General features: G+C 61.9%; 1 protein-coding gene across 1 annotated transcript; it reads left to right on the forward strand.

The window, feature by feature from the left end:
- The first annotated feature begins 64 nt into the window (after positions 1-64).
- Positions 65-13,412, forward strand: FURIN (furin, paired basic amino acid cleaving enzyme). The gene is made up of 16 exons (XM_057369952.1): positions 65-127; positions 1,980-2,359; positions 5,424-5,522; positions 6,117-6,212; positions 6,678-6,806; positions 7,035-7,111; positions 7,387-7,475; positions 7,660-7,832; positions 8,701-8,913; positions 9,004-9,104; positions 9,234-9,337; positions 9,533-9,650; positions 10,561-10,740; positions 10,843-10,967; positions 11,383-11,499; positions 11,580-13,412. The coding sequence occupies exons 2-16, from the start codon at positions 2,180-2,182 to the stop codon at positions 12,149-12,151; spliced, it is 2,373 nt and encodes a 790-aa protein (XP_057225935.1). The 5' UTR covers positions 65-127; positions 1,980-2,179; the 3' UTR covers positions 12,152-13,412.
- The last annotated feature ends 219 nt before the right edge of the window (positions 13,413-13,631 follow it).

Here is a 13,631-nt window from a genome sequence, read left to right on the forward strand (position 1 = left end):
GGCCGCCCCTGCCTGGGCCGGGCCCGGCTCCGGGGCGGGCGCTCCGGGTGCCCCGCGGCGTGACGCGGCGCCGCCGACAGACGGGCCCGGCTGCCGACGGGACGGAGCGGAGCGGGAAGGCCGCGCGGTAAGGGCGCGGGACCGGCATCGGCCTGGGATGGCTCGACCCTCCAGCCACCGCGGTTTGACAGCTGCGGCGGCCCTGCCGGACGGGACCCGGGCGGCGGCGGGGCTGGGGCCGGGACGAGCAGCGGGGCCGCTGCCGCTGGGCACCCCCAGGCTTAGGGCGCTGCCGGCGGGGACGTGCGCGCCCGGCGGTCCCCAGGAGTAAGTGGGGGGCCGGGCGGCCCCTCTCGAAGCTGAGGCGGGGGCAGCCGAAACCGCCGCTGCGGGAGGCCGAGAGGGAGCCAGGCCGCGTCCAGCCGCGGCTCCAGCCCGTCCGCCGCCGCCCGGAGCTCCGYCGCTGGAGCCGTCCCGCGGGTACGGGCCCGGGCCCGCCGCTCAGCCCGGGGTCACTGGGTCGCTGGTGTGCGGGGCTGGATCCGTGGGCGGCGGGCACCGGGCAGGCCGCGCTGCGGAGCCGGGAGCGCGGCTCCGGGCTGGCTGCGGTGGCCGGGCTGTCCCAGCACGCGGTGGCTCGCTGGCGGTGGGTCTGGCGGGGAAGGCGCCGCGGGATCCGCGCTCTGCCCCGCGGTCAGGACTGTCCCCACGTGGAGCGGTCACCGCCGGAGTGGGAGGGCAGCTGGCGCCGGGACCAGCGACATAGGGAAACTGCCTAGCTCGGGGGTCAGGTATTGGCACGGACACGGACAGACCATGGCAGATAGTGTTCCGTTGTGCCGTGCTGTGTTGTGGGTATTGGCAGTCTGGCGCCCGCGGCTCCCGTACAGCCTCCGGCGGGTGCTCGCGGCTCTTGGGTCTTCGACGGCGTGGTCCGGCCCGCCGGACCTGATGAGGAAATCCCGTTGTGCCAGAGTCTCTGCACAGTCTGTGCTGTAGCCTACGGCGAGGTCTTCGGCGACTGCCAGGAGCTCTCTCCTCCCCTGGCAGCGCCACAGGCTCCCAGCTCACTGTGGCCACTTCTGGACGGAGGGGGATGTGGCTCCTCTGGGCGCTGCCGGCTCTCATCTTTCCAGCTGTCTCTGAAGCATGACCAGGGTTCCTRTGGAGCTCTGTGTGTGGAGCTCGCCCTGGCACCATCATGTGGGCTTCCTTGTGCTGGGTGGGTCGCTCCCGGCTCTTTCCCCACAAGCTTCTTGCGTTTGCCCTCCCACGCGGTGTGAGCTGTTCCCGGGCATCCCTGGGTTCATACTGGAGGTGACGGCGTGCCCCTTTTCCTGGTCCTGGTTTCCACCCTGTTGCAGGGATGAGTCACACCGGTGTCACCATGTTATGCTCCAGAGGAAGGGCAGAGCTGAGCTGCTGCTGGTGACAGGCAGCACAGCACTTGTCACGGCTGCCAGGCTCTGCCTGGTCGATGGCTGTGGAGGTGTGAGCCTGGGGCTGTGCTAGCTGGCGATCAGGAGCTCTCCTTGACTTTCCTCCTTCCACTCTCTCATTTAAGTGGGATTCCTTGTATAGCACCTGGGGACATCTCCTTTGGTCTCCCCTTGGGAYTGGGGAGGCAGGCCTTCCATTCCAGTTGCTCTCAGCTCTGTACTCAAATAGTCCCATCCCAGTTGGAGCAGGGGTGGTGGCAACAGGAGGAACAGTGTCCCTTGCCTTGCCTCTCCCCTCCTGTGGTGCCCTCCTCTCCTCCTGGTTGGTTCCCTGTGTTTATGAGCAAACATTGGGTAACAGGCAAGGTAAACAGCCGCTCTGTTCAGGAGCAGACATGCRGGCACCTCCTTGACTGTCAGATGCTGTGTGCCAGGGCCCCCTTGCCCAGTGTCTAAGCCATGGCTTGGCATGGTACAGCCTGAGCTCTCTAGGTCTGAGAAGAGGTGCCCTGGGCCTGACCACTGTCTGTCTCTCTGCAGATCGTGCTTCTGGACGGTCTGTTCCTGTGCTTTTGCGGGCTTGGCCCCATGTGGGCTTGGGCTGAACGGGGACCAGTGGGACAGAGAGGCCAGTGTGCCTCAGGGTGCTGACGCTGGAAGGCTGCTGGACCTGCTGCTCCTGGGACCCTCCTGCTCSTGGGACCCTCCTGCTCCCCAGCTCAAGGACCCCCGATACTCTGATGGATCTGAGGCCCTGCTCGCTGCTGCTGCTTTGGACTCTGGTGGTTGCCCTCACTCTCCTGGCCCAGGAGGTGCTGGCCCAGCATATTTACACCAATACTTGGGCTGTGCTCGTCCCTGCAGGACCCCAGGAGGCTGATAGGCTGGCTAGGAAGCATGGATTCCTCAACCTGGGCCCGGTAAGTCTTCTGCTTCCCTCTTCTCATAGAACTAATGTTCTCTGCCGTGGTCTGGGCAGGCACTGGGCTTAGTCCTGGAGCTTGCTCGGGGGCTGCTCTTTATGGCAGCAGGGCCACGGTGTTTGTGCCCACTCGCTATGGCCTTTCAACATCTGCTGCCTTGACTCCATGGTGGCTATTAACTGGGTGGAGCCAGGGCCTCCCCCTGTCACTGGGACTGTCTGGTGACATGGCATGGCACAACATGGTACGGCACACTGCCTGCTGGATGCGGCAGGARGAAGAGCCCATCCTAGCATGAATGAACTGGACTGGGAGTGTTGTGTGATGATGGAAGATGGGAAGGCTTCCAGATTCTGCTGTTGCTTCCCACAGCRAGCTGCCCCGTGCAGCTTGGCCTTGTCTTAGCAGGACGGCAGCAGCGCTTCTGAGCTATCCCCAGAGGGGTCTGGCAGCAGCTGTGTATCCTTAGCCCTAAACTGCCCTTGACAAAAGGTGTGTCAGCAGGTTCTACCATGCTCAGCTTTCCCTGCTGTCAGCCAGAGACCAGGCAGTGTGCATGGCTGTGCTGGGAGCTGTCTCTCCGGGAAGGAAATGCAGGCTGAAATCCCAGAGGAAATTGCACAACTGGTGGCTGCAGTGTCAGGACCTCGATGTGAGCAGCTGCTGGGAGTGGTGGCAGTRGGAAGGTGGCTGCTGCAGGAGCCAGCAGGACCTTGTTCTGCCACCCAGGGGGAGCCCTGCATGGGCAATGGGTACTCAGGGCCCTCTGGTTAAGGGAGCCCCAAGTCCTCTGGGACTTGTGCCAGAGATGGTAACTGTGGAGTTGTGGCTGAGCCCCCCTGAGGGTGTCCCTGCTGTGGTGGGCTGTGGCATGACCTTGCACAGGTGCTGTCAATGTGGAAGTGGCTCAAAACAGATCTCCGGGGAAGAAGCTTGTCAGGCCATGGCAGCTGCCATGCATAGGGGCCTGGGAGAGTGGCATGTCCCACCAAACTGTATCTCTGATGAGACACCTTGGAGTGGGGATGGGGCTGAGGTGCCATCAGCCTGCTCCTGGCAGTGCTTCCCTGGCTGTGGTGTCAGGTCCCAGGACTGGCTGCCAGGACCAAGGGGCTCTGTTTCTGTGGCTGTGTCTCCACCAGTGCAGGGCCTCGAGCTTCATTTGGGAGCCAGGCSTGTCGTAGTTCCATCCCTGTGAGCCACAGAGGCTCTGTGCCAGCTCTGCCCTTGTCTTCTCCCCACACCATGATTCTGTGGCWGGGGGCTGGCACTTCTTCCTGGCTSTGTGTCCCCAGTAGCAGTGAGCCTGCCCTTGCAAGCAGAGCCCCACATGCTGCAGCAGCCCARGCTATGGCAGGAGCTTCTGGTCTGGGCATGTTTTCTCCCGTTCTGGAGCCTGTCCCAGTGTCTGTGCTGTGGGACGAGGTTTGGCTGGCCAGCGCTTTGCGGAGGGGTCATGGTGGTCCAGTGGGAAGAGCATGGCTGGCAAAAGCCTGTATTTCCCTCCCAGAAGATTTCTGGACTGCTGTTCCTGTGGGTGCATGCCAYGGGGTCAGGATGTGCATCCAGGCTGGGAGTGGGGGAACTGGGTGCATCTGGYAGTGCCCCAGTGAGAGGCTCCCAGGGTCTTTATCTGAGAGGATCCTGGCCTCAGCCTGGGCTCTGGACACTGTCCCCAAATCTGTGCTGTCACAGCATACTCCTGGCTCTGCTGTTGCCTGTGGACAGGGAGCCAGTGGCACCTTGGGCAGAGGGGTGCCAGGGGCCATGACTGGTGCCAGTGGCCTTGAGGAGGACCCAGGAGGCTTAGTGAGGAAACAGGGGACAGTGGGGGGTTGTGGGTCAGAGGAGTGGGCTGGGTGAGGTGCGTGTGTGGGTATTTGCACTGCTGGGATTCTGCAGAGAAGGAGGCACAGGTGCCCTGCTGCTGGGGTTGGGGTCACTGGGGAAGGGCACTGCTGGTACCATCCTTGTGCTGTGCTGGCAGGACAGTGCCATCCTTGGAGGGGGTGCTCCTGCCTCCCTCACCACTGGGCTGCAGGTCCAGCATGTTCCTCCACTCTTGGGGCTGTGGTCAGGCATACAGGCAGCCTTGTAGCCCTGGGACTGGCTGGAGTAGTTGTGAACGGTGGCCAGAAGATGGGCCRCAGCACTGAGCTGGCACTAGGGACACGTGATGTTGGGGGGTGGCTTTGCCCTTGCTGAGGGCAGGGACTGTGTGGATTAGGATGGAAGTGTGTGGGCTGGCCAGCTCCTGGCTGCCATCACGGTGTCAGTGCAGACCTAATCCATTTGGATGACCAGTCAGAGCCACGATCTGTGTGCAGGAACAACTGGAGCTCTGTCCATACCCAGGAGGGATGCTGGGGGAGGGCAACCAGGCCTTTGCAGAGGTCATGTACCCTGACACCACCCCAAGGGCTCTGAACTGACAGGCATCCTGGGCTGTCCTGGGAAATATGGTGTGCCAGAACAACAGGTCCGGGGTTTGGGGTGAAGTGCCTACCTGGGACTGCTGCCCTGGGGCTGAGGATGCTGCTCAGCTGGATGCACCTTGCTCAGCATCTGTCTAGACTGGCAGCACATCTGCAGAGCTCTAATAAGCTGGGGAGATTAGTTAGCCCCAAATAGACTGTTTTGGGGCTGCCTGAGATAGAGGAGGGTGAGATGTCCTCATATTCCTGCAACCCTTGCAGCCCAGCCCCACCAGCTCTGGCATAGCCTTTGGCCGCTGCCTAGACTCTGTGACTCCCAGGGGGCTGGGTGGGTGCTTGGCCCCTTCTCTGCAGTTCGGGCAGTCTGCTRGGCTGGGAGGCCCTACCCAGCCAGGGTGGAGCCACTGCGACTGTTAGCCCCAGGACATGTGGGAGGGGATACGGAAATGACAGCGCTGGAGAGGGTTTGGGGTTTAAAAATAACCATCTGGGCAGCAGCATGGCCTCCTGGCCCTGCTGGCTGTGCTGGGTTCCCATCCTGCCTCAGCAGGGCTGTGCTGGAGTCCCAGGCTGGGCTGTCCTCACACAGGAGTGGAACTGGGGTGAACAGCATTTCTCTGTTGCAGATTTTTGGTGACTATTACCACTTTCGGCACCGTGGCGTGGTGAAGCGTTCCCTSTCGCCCCACCAGCCCTGGCACAGCCGCTTGGCCAGAGAACCGCAGGTACGAGTGAAGAGGGCCTGGCTTTGGTCCCGGGCATTTCACAAGGGCACGGGAGCCAGTGCTGGGCTCAGGATGGGGCTGAACTGCCTTAACCATTCCCTTGTAGAGCCAGGTGGGACCCTGCTGCGTGTCCAGCAAGGGCAGGGGATGTTGGAGCCAGCATCATTGGCCTGTGGGTTGTTTCAGTCCCAGGGCCCAGAGAGCCTCTGTTCCCAGGAGAGCTCTTTGTCCTCATACACAGGACAAGGCGTGCAGGGCAGTAATAGATCCCAGTGCAGTTGTGTGCTGTTTCTCTGTCCTCTGGCTCCAGCCCAGGCCCTGAAAGGTGTGTGGTGCAGCACGGCAGCTCTCGGCAGCCCGTGTCTCAGCAGAGCTTGGTGCGCTGACCGTCCCGCTTCACTGGAGCACAGCCAGGCAGGGCATGGCCAGGCAGAGGGCCTGGAGGGATGGGCTGGGGCCAGCAGTASCTCTGACAGGTTCAATGCTCTGCCAGGCCAGAGACTGTGAGATTCCCAGGCAGGCRGGGGACTGGGGTCATGGGGAATTGCTAGCATGAGGGGTCAGCTGGGGACCCCATGCCTTCTCTGCCCTCAGGTGGAGTGGCTGGAGCAGCAGGTGGCAAAGCGCAGGATCAAGCGAGACGTTTTCATGGAGCCCACAGACCCTAAGTTCCCGCAGCAGTGGTACCTGGTAAGTGTCTGATGAGGAAGGGGCGTGTGGTCRTGGTAGCAGGTGTGAGTTTGGGGACACAGATGTGGCAACTTAGGAACTGCTGTCAGTCAGCTGCTCCTAGGCTGGCAGGAAGGAGGGGAAAAGCCTGGGGTAGCCACCCAGTGCTATGTGATGGGAACACCCCAGGGAGGAGGCTCTGCTTGCAGAGCTGGMGTGCTGGGAGGGCTGGGGAGAACCCAGTGCTTTGTCTGGCCCAGGAATRGGTCCGTGCCTCTGTCTGCTTGCTRGAACTTGGGCACAAGCCACAAAGGGTGCTGTGTTTGTGGGACTCAAGCACAGTCTGGGGCTCAGTCTCCATTTCAGAGCAGCCCTTCTCAGCTAGTTGTGCCCAGCCCTGTGCCCAGGTCCCCGGAGTTCCTCTCACCCACAGCAGAGCTGGGTGGGTTTTGGGCACATCTCCTAGTGCCACGCTTCTCTTGGCAGTACAACACAAACCAGCGGGACCTGAACGTGCGTCAGGCCTGGGAGCAGGGATACACAGGCAAGGGCATCGTGGTGTCCATCCTGGATGATGGCATTGAGAAGAACCACCCTGACTTGGAAGCCAACTATGTGAGTTTGGGTGATGGTGCGGGGTGGACTGCCATGGAAGCTGGTCCGGGGAGCAGTGTCCATGCAGAGCTGAGAGGCACAGGGCTGGTGCCTGCCATGGTGGACACGGAGGTGGGATTGGAGCCTGCCCACCCTGCTCAGCTCAGCCTCAGGCCATGGAGCACAGGTTTGGGGTGAGGGCAGTAGCACTTGGTTGCCAAGGTGGACAATTTTGAATTTGTCTTCCAGGACCCAGGGGCAAGTTTTGATGTCAATGACCAGGACCCRGACCCTCAGCCCCGCTACACGCAGATGAATGACAACAGGTGAGGCAGGAGGGAGCGGCAAAGACACAGAGGCTAGGTGTGATAGGAATGTGGTGCCACCCCATGTGGCCTGCTGAGAGCTGTAAGGCTGGTGGCATTTTTCTGCCCAGAGTCGATGTGGGCTGTTTGGTGCCCTGGCTCTGAAGCAGGAAGGCAGATGGAAGAGCGTTCASTGGCCACCTGGTTTGAGGGGATGAGGCTGGGGCTGCAGCCAGTACCCACCTCTGTGCTCCTCATACCCTATATGAGCACATCTCATACTATTTTGGTTGCAGACACGGCACGCGCTGTGCTGGGGAAGTGGCTGCTGTGGCCAACAACGGGATCTGCGGTGTTGGCGTGGCGTACAATGCCAGGATCGGAGGTGAGTGCTGCCCTGCCTTACGCCACGTCCTATGGGCACTAAGTGGCTGCCGAAGCGGCTGAGCTGGGGGCCTTGTCACTGCAGCCTTGTGACAGCCCATGGCACAGGTGGCAGCAGGGGTTGGAGGGTTCTCACCAGCGGCACTGTGGCCACTCTGCCCCAGCCGTTTACTCTCTGACCCTAGGTGTGCGCATGCTGGATGGGGAAGTGACCGATGCTGTGGAGGCCCATTCCCTGGGCCTCAACCCCAACCACATCCACATCTACAGTGCCAGCTGGGGCCCCGAGGATGATGGCAAGACTGTGGATGGCCCGGCCCGGCTGGCAGAGGARGCTTTCTTCCGTGGGGTCAACCAGGTGAGCAGGAAGGTTTGCTGGGGTGGCACTGGCCTGACTCCTGCCCTTCCTTCAGGTCTGCCTTCCTCTGCCTGCCCTGATCGTTACCTTGGCCCTCCCAGGGTGAGCCACCTTCCAGCCGCCTCTGGAATCAGGCTGTTAGTTTTTCTTGTTTTTCCTGTGCAATGGCTCTGAGTCAGGACTCCTCCCATGTGGTATTATCTCACTGCTGTGAGGGCTCCTGTTTGGAACACTCTCCCCCTGCTCTACCAAGGCCTCTCCTGGTTCCTGTCTGGTTTTGTGCCAGCTGCTCACCCTTGCTTCCTCCGCCCATCCTCCCCCACTGTCCCTGTGTGCCAGTGTTGCCTGCCTGGGGATCTGTGTCATGTTCTGCCTGGGATTCCCTACAGAGAGATGCSTGTGGTGCCATGCTGGCTCTGTTGCATCTTCTGCGAGGGTAGCTGCCACATTTGGGTGCTGAGGCATGGCCAGGACTGTGTTGTRGCCTCCTGTGGTGCTGCCAGACACTGCAATTCCATGCAGAGTCAGGCCAGGTTATTTCTGAGCAGAAAAATACTTTGGCTCTTGGAAGCCTTACATTGTCTGGGCCTCCTGCTGCCTGGTGTCTCACGCACTGGGGCAGCCCTGGAGCCTCTGCCAAGGTGTCTGGCACCCTCCATAGGCATACTGGTGGTGAGGGCACCCAGGCTGGTGGGCTGTGGCTGAGGTGTCCTGCTGTTCCCCATGTCCCAACTGTATCTGCTCTGTCTGTCCCACTCAGGCTGCAGGAGCCCCAAGGCTGGCAGCATCCACTCCTCCCTAACTCCAGCCTGGGGCTTCCTGCATGTGGCAGTGTTGGTGCTTGCCCTCACTCTGCCTCTGTTGCCAGGGCCGCGGYGGGCTGGGCTCCATCTTCGTTTGGGCGTCTGGGAATGGGGGCCGCGAGCATGACAGCTGCAACTGCGACGGTTACACCAACAGCATCTACACCCTGTCCATCAGCAGCACCACACAGTACGGCAACGTGCCCTGGTACAGCGAGGCCTGCTCCTCCACCCTCGCCACCACGTACAGCAGTGGCAACCAGAACGAGAAGCAGATTGTGAGTGGGGGGCGCTGCTGTCTGCACGCCGGGGGCTTGGGGGTTGGGATGTACCCACAGCATYTCCTGTCCTGGCATTCCTCCTCACAGGTGACGACTGACCTCAGACAGAAATGCACTGAGCTGCATACCGGGACATCAGCCTCGGCACCCCTGGCTGCTGGCATCATTGCCCTTGCCCTGGAAGCCAAGTAAGGACAGGACAGAGGGGGCTGGRGGGGGATGGCTGTGCCAGCACCATGCAGCAGTGGCACCTGGACATGGACCTGCCTGGGGGCAGCAGGAACTGGCACTCACCTRAGCTTCATGTCTCCCTGTAGCAAGAACCTGACCTGGCGGGACATGCAGCACCTGGTGGTGCAGACATCGAAGCCAGCTCACCTGAATGCCAATGACTGGGTCACCAATGGCGTTGGCCGCAAAGGTACTGGGGTGCTGGGGTGGGACCAGGGTCTCCCAGTCTCACACACACCACTAGCCTTGGGGTGCTATGGCAGAGTGCCCTCGCAGCCCTGTGKGATGAAGGATGCAGGAGGTCCCAGTGAGCGTGCAGCATTTCAGGCAACCATCCCCCACTGGGTACCCCCAGGAACACTGCTGACCCCTTCTTTGTTCACAGTCAGCCACTCGTATGGCTACGGCCTGCTGGATGCCGGAGCCATGGTAAGCCTGGCCAAGAACTGGACCACGGTGGGACCTCAGAGGAAGTGTGTCATTGACATCCTTGCAGAGCCCAGGTATGGGCTGGTGAGCCTAGGAGAACATCACCTGGCGTCTGTCCTGCATCGGAGCTTGAGGGCCTCTGGGCCCAGARCAGGGAGTGGGGAGAATCTTTGGGACTGAAACTGCTGCTGAGACCCTTGGAGCATCCTCCTGCGAGACCCTGGGGAGAGCTGGGAAAGGCATCTCCAGCCATTCAATGCTGACATCACTGCTGAGCCTCCCTGCCGAGGGGCTGGGCCAGTGGATGTGGGCAGACTAGGGCGCTGCGGTCGGGACGCAGCCAGCACAAGTCATCCTGGACAGAGGGGCTTTTCAGGGGGCAGACAGAAGCTCCTTTGACTCCTGCTTGGCTGCTGCTGCTACAGTGCAATGTRTGCAGTCTTGTCTGTGGCCAGGGCACTCCCTAGGGGCTTCTGGGTGGGGATATCACGTTCCTGTGCATGAAGGGAGTTAGGGCTGGGCCCTGCCGTGACCCCCATGGGGAGCCAGCTCTGTGTGGACATAGCAGGCACGTCCTGTGCTGGCATCAGGGTCAGCATTGTGGGTGGAGCGGACGCACACCAGCAGTAGGATGGGGATGACTCTGCCCATCTCATCCCTGGCCGTGCCATGCAGGGGCTAGTTGGCCTGCAGTGTGTGAATAAATGGCCTGTTCAGGGTTGGCATGGAGTGGTGGCTTTGGGGGCAGCACAGTTTTCCTCGTGCCTAAGAGCTGGGGCACCCCTTCTGCTGCCCGCACCTGTCTGGGAACGGCATGGAGGCGATATTGCTCTGACCTACTGCAGGTTTGATTCCCAGCCTAGCTGCTCTGGTGCCCAGTTTCCAGGACAGCTGCAGAGCCCCAACGGCAAGGAATGGGTGGGGACTGTGTCATGTCCCCCTGGTCTGGGTCTGGCTTCACTCATTTCTACCTGTCCTCGGTAGGGACATCGGGAAGCGTCTCGAGGTACGGCGGAAAGTGGATGCCTGCCTGGGGAAAGCCAACTACATCAGCCGGCTGGAGCACGCACAGGCCAGGCTGACACTGTCCTACAACCGACGGGGGGACCTGGCCATCCACCTGGTCAGCCCCATGGGCACCCGCTCCACCCTCCTGGCTGCCAGGTGGGTGCTGGGCTGTGGGGTGCCCCAGGCTGGCTTCTGGCCCGGGCAGGCACGGGTAAGTTTGGGATATGTTGGCACCCACATCCTGCCTCTCTTGCTCAGGCCCCATGACTTCTCAGCCGATGGCTTCAATGACTGGGCCTTCATGACGACGCACTCATGGGATGAGGACCCTTCCGGGGAGTGGGTGCTGGAGATTGAGAACACCAGTGATGCCAACAACTACGGTAGGGGTGGGCTTCCCTGTCCACTGCCTTCCACCATCCTCTGGGATRGGAGCCGTGTGGTCACCCAGCTTTCCCCCCCTGCTCCTGAGCTGAAGGGCTGGTAACACCTTGGTTTTATGTGATCTTGCTGGGGAGAGGCTGGGCTTGGGTACGTGAGATGGTGATGCAGCCCCTCTGGGGCAGCAGAAGTCCAGGCAGCAGTAGACSCCATGTCAGCTCACCTGACCCCCCTGCCCATTGGCACCCTTGTGCAGGGGCAYGGTTCCACATCAAGCACTCTCCCAAGTGGTGGCCACAGCCCTGCTGTCCCCTGGCAGCCAGGATGGGGGACCACTGTGACCCCACTCCTTGTGCCTGTCCCGAGCATGGGGGATCTTGTGGGTGCCTCTGTGGTCCTCACCCTGCGTTGTTGCAGGCACGCTGACCAAGTTCACGCTTGTGCTGTATGGGACAGCCACCGACTCCCCCAGCCTCTCCAACCAGCTGGAGAGCAGTGGCTGCAAGACCCTGACCCCCAGCCAGACCTGCGTGGGTGAGTATGGGGATGGGAGGGAGGGAGGGAATGGGGGCACCGGCAGCCTCCAGCCCATGCTGACCCTGCCTGTCCCACAGTCTGCGAGGAGGGGTACTACCTGCACCAGAAGAGCTGCCTGAAGCGCTGCCCTCCTGGCTTTGCGCCCGGTGTCCAGAACACACACTACAACTTGGAGAACAGCGTGGAGCCCATTACACCCCACCTCTGCCTGCCCTGCCACCCTTCCTGTGCCACCTGCGTGGGACCTGGCCCCAACCAGTGCCTCACCTGTCCTGCACACTCTCACTTCAGCAGCCTCGACCTCTCCTGCTCCCACCAGACACAGAGCAGCCGTGCGTCCCCTGCCCTGGCAGATGGCAGCGAGGGACCACCTGAGGCCCCCTCYCCGGTCAACATGCCTGTCCTCATCGCCAGCCTTGGCTGCATCCTCATCATCATCATCTTCGTCACCGTCTTCCTGGTGCTGCAAGCACGCTCAGGCTTCAGCCTGCGGGGTGTGAAGGTGTATGCCCTGGACAGCGGGATCATCTCCTACAAGGGGCTCCCCTCTGACATCTGGCAGGAGGAGGGCCCCTCAGAGTCYGATGGTGAGGATTATGAGGCCCACAGCGAGAGGACTGCCTTCATCAGAGACCAAAGTGCCCTTTGATGAGCCCTCCTGCCCCTCCCTCCTCCCTGCCCAGCACTGCAGGGCCGGGGCAGGTGAGGCTGAGGGGCCCCAGACTCTGCCCCTGTCCCCTTCCTGCACTGCAGCAGCCTGGGGCTCCCACCCACTGGCACCGTCCCTCAGTCCCAGTCTGGGCGGCCAGGCATGGCCCTGCAGGCACCATCCCCAGCACAGCACCGTCCCACTCTGGCACCATCTCTTCTGGCCCTGTGTCCATCCTGAGCCCCATGCTGGGGTGTTTGGTGGCAGTGGGGCCCCTGGTACTTGCTGGCCCTGCATGGGCAGCAGTGTCTCCCACTCTGGGTGCATGGCTGCTGCTTGGGGTCCTGTGAGTTCTCCGGGGGGCAGTGTGTGAAGTCCCTGGGTTGCCATGGTTTAAGATAGGCTGGCTGGGGTGGGGGTGGCTCTGCCCCCAAGAGCTGAGCRAGCTCAGCCTGTGCCACGGCATCCCCCTGTCCCGCCATGCTCGTCCCCTGTGGAGCTGCATCCCAGGCTGAGTTTGTTGTGTCCCAGCTCCCTGCCATCTCCCCTGGGCCTGTCTGCTTCCACCCATGCCCTTCAACAGCAATAATGGCCAGGCCTCAGCTGCTGCTGCCTACTGCCTGCCCATCCCACCATGGCTGCCTGCAGCAGGCAGGAGCCCCAGCACCGGGGAGCATCGGGCTGAGCACTGCTTGCCCCTGTGCCCATGGCACAGCCCAGAGCCTGGGCAGGGACACCCACACTCGCACAGTCCCTGCTTTGGAGGGCTGCCTCGGGCCCCTTGTGTTCTGCCCCCGGGCAGGGCTGTAGGTGCTGCTGGCTGGGACTGTCAGCGCCGGTGCCAGCACTGCCCCAGCTCTGCCTGCATCCTGCCTGTGCTGGGCAGTGCCCAGCATTCCTGCAGCCCTAGCCCCCCAACGTGCCTTGCCCCCACTTGGTGACAATCCGTTCTGCTCCCCGCTGGAGCCCTTTCCCTCGCTGCCCCTTCCCCACGGGCTGGGGGCCAGTGCCACGCGCCCCTTTGCCGTCCGCTGCCGCACACTGGGGCCATGGTGCAGGCTCCCACCTGCGCCAGCCATGGACGGAGCCACTGGCTGGGGGCCACAGGACTATTTTTCTATAACAACTTTTTGGTGCACAGTAATTTTTTCTTGTAATTTAATCAGCTGGGAGCTGCCTCCTGAGCCTGTTTTTAATTTAATGGATGTGGATATAACGCTAGAGAGACTGAGTTATTAAATGTTCAGAACTATGCAAATCAGCTTCGGTGCCTGTGCTCTGTGTGCCGCAGGTGCCCCAGCCTGGGCAGCGTCCTCACTATGGTGACTGTGGGCCTCAGGGGCACTCAGATCTGCTCTACAGCTGGAGGAGAGGGGCTGCAGCCCTGCCTGCAGATCTTCCCCCAGAGCCAGGGACTGCTCTTCCCTGGCTGTGCTCTTTAGGCCGGTGCTGGGGACTGGCAGTGACCATCCCTCACCTG

This window comes from Malurus melanocephalus, unplaced genomic scaffold (genome assembly GCF_030028575.1).
Source record: "Malurus melanocephalus ecotype Western Australia unplaced genomic scaffold, MMel_1.1 scaffold_116, whole genome shotgun sequence".
In the NCBI taxonomy this organism is placed as follows: Eukaryota; Metazoa; Chordata; class Aves; order Passeriformes; family Maluridae; genus Malurus; species Malurus melanocephalus.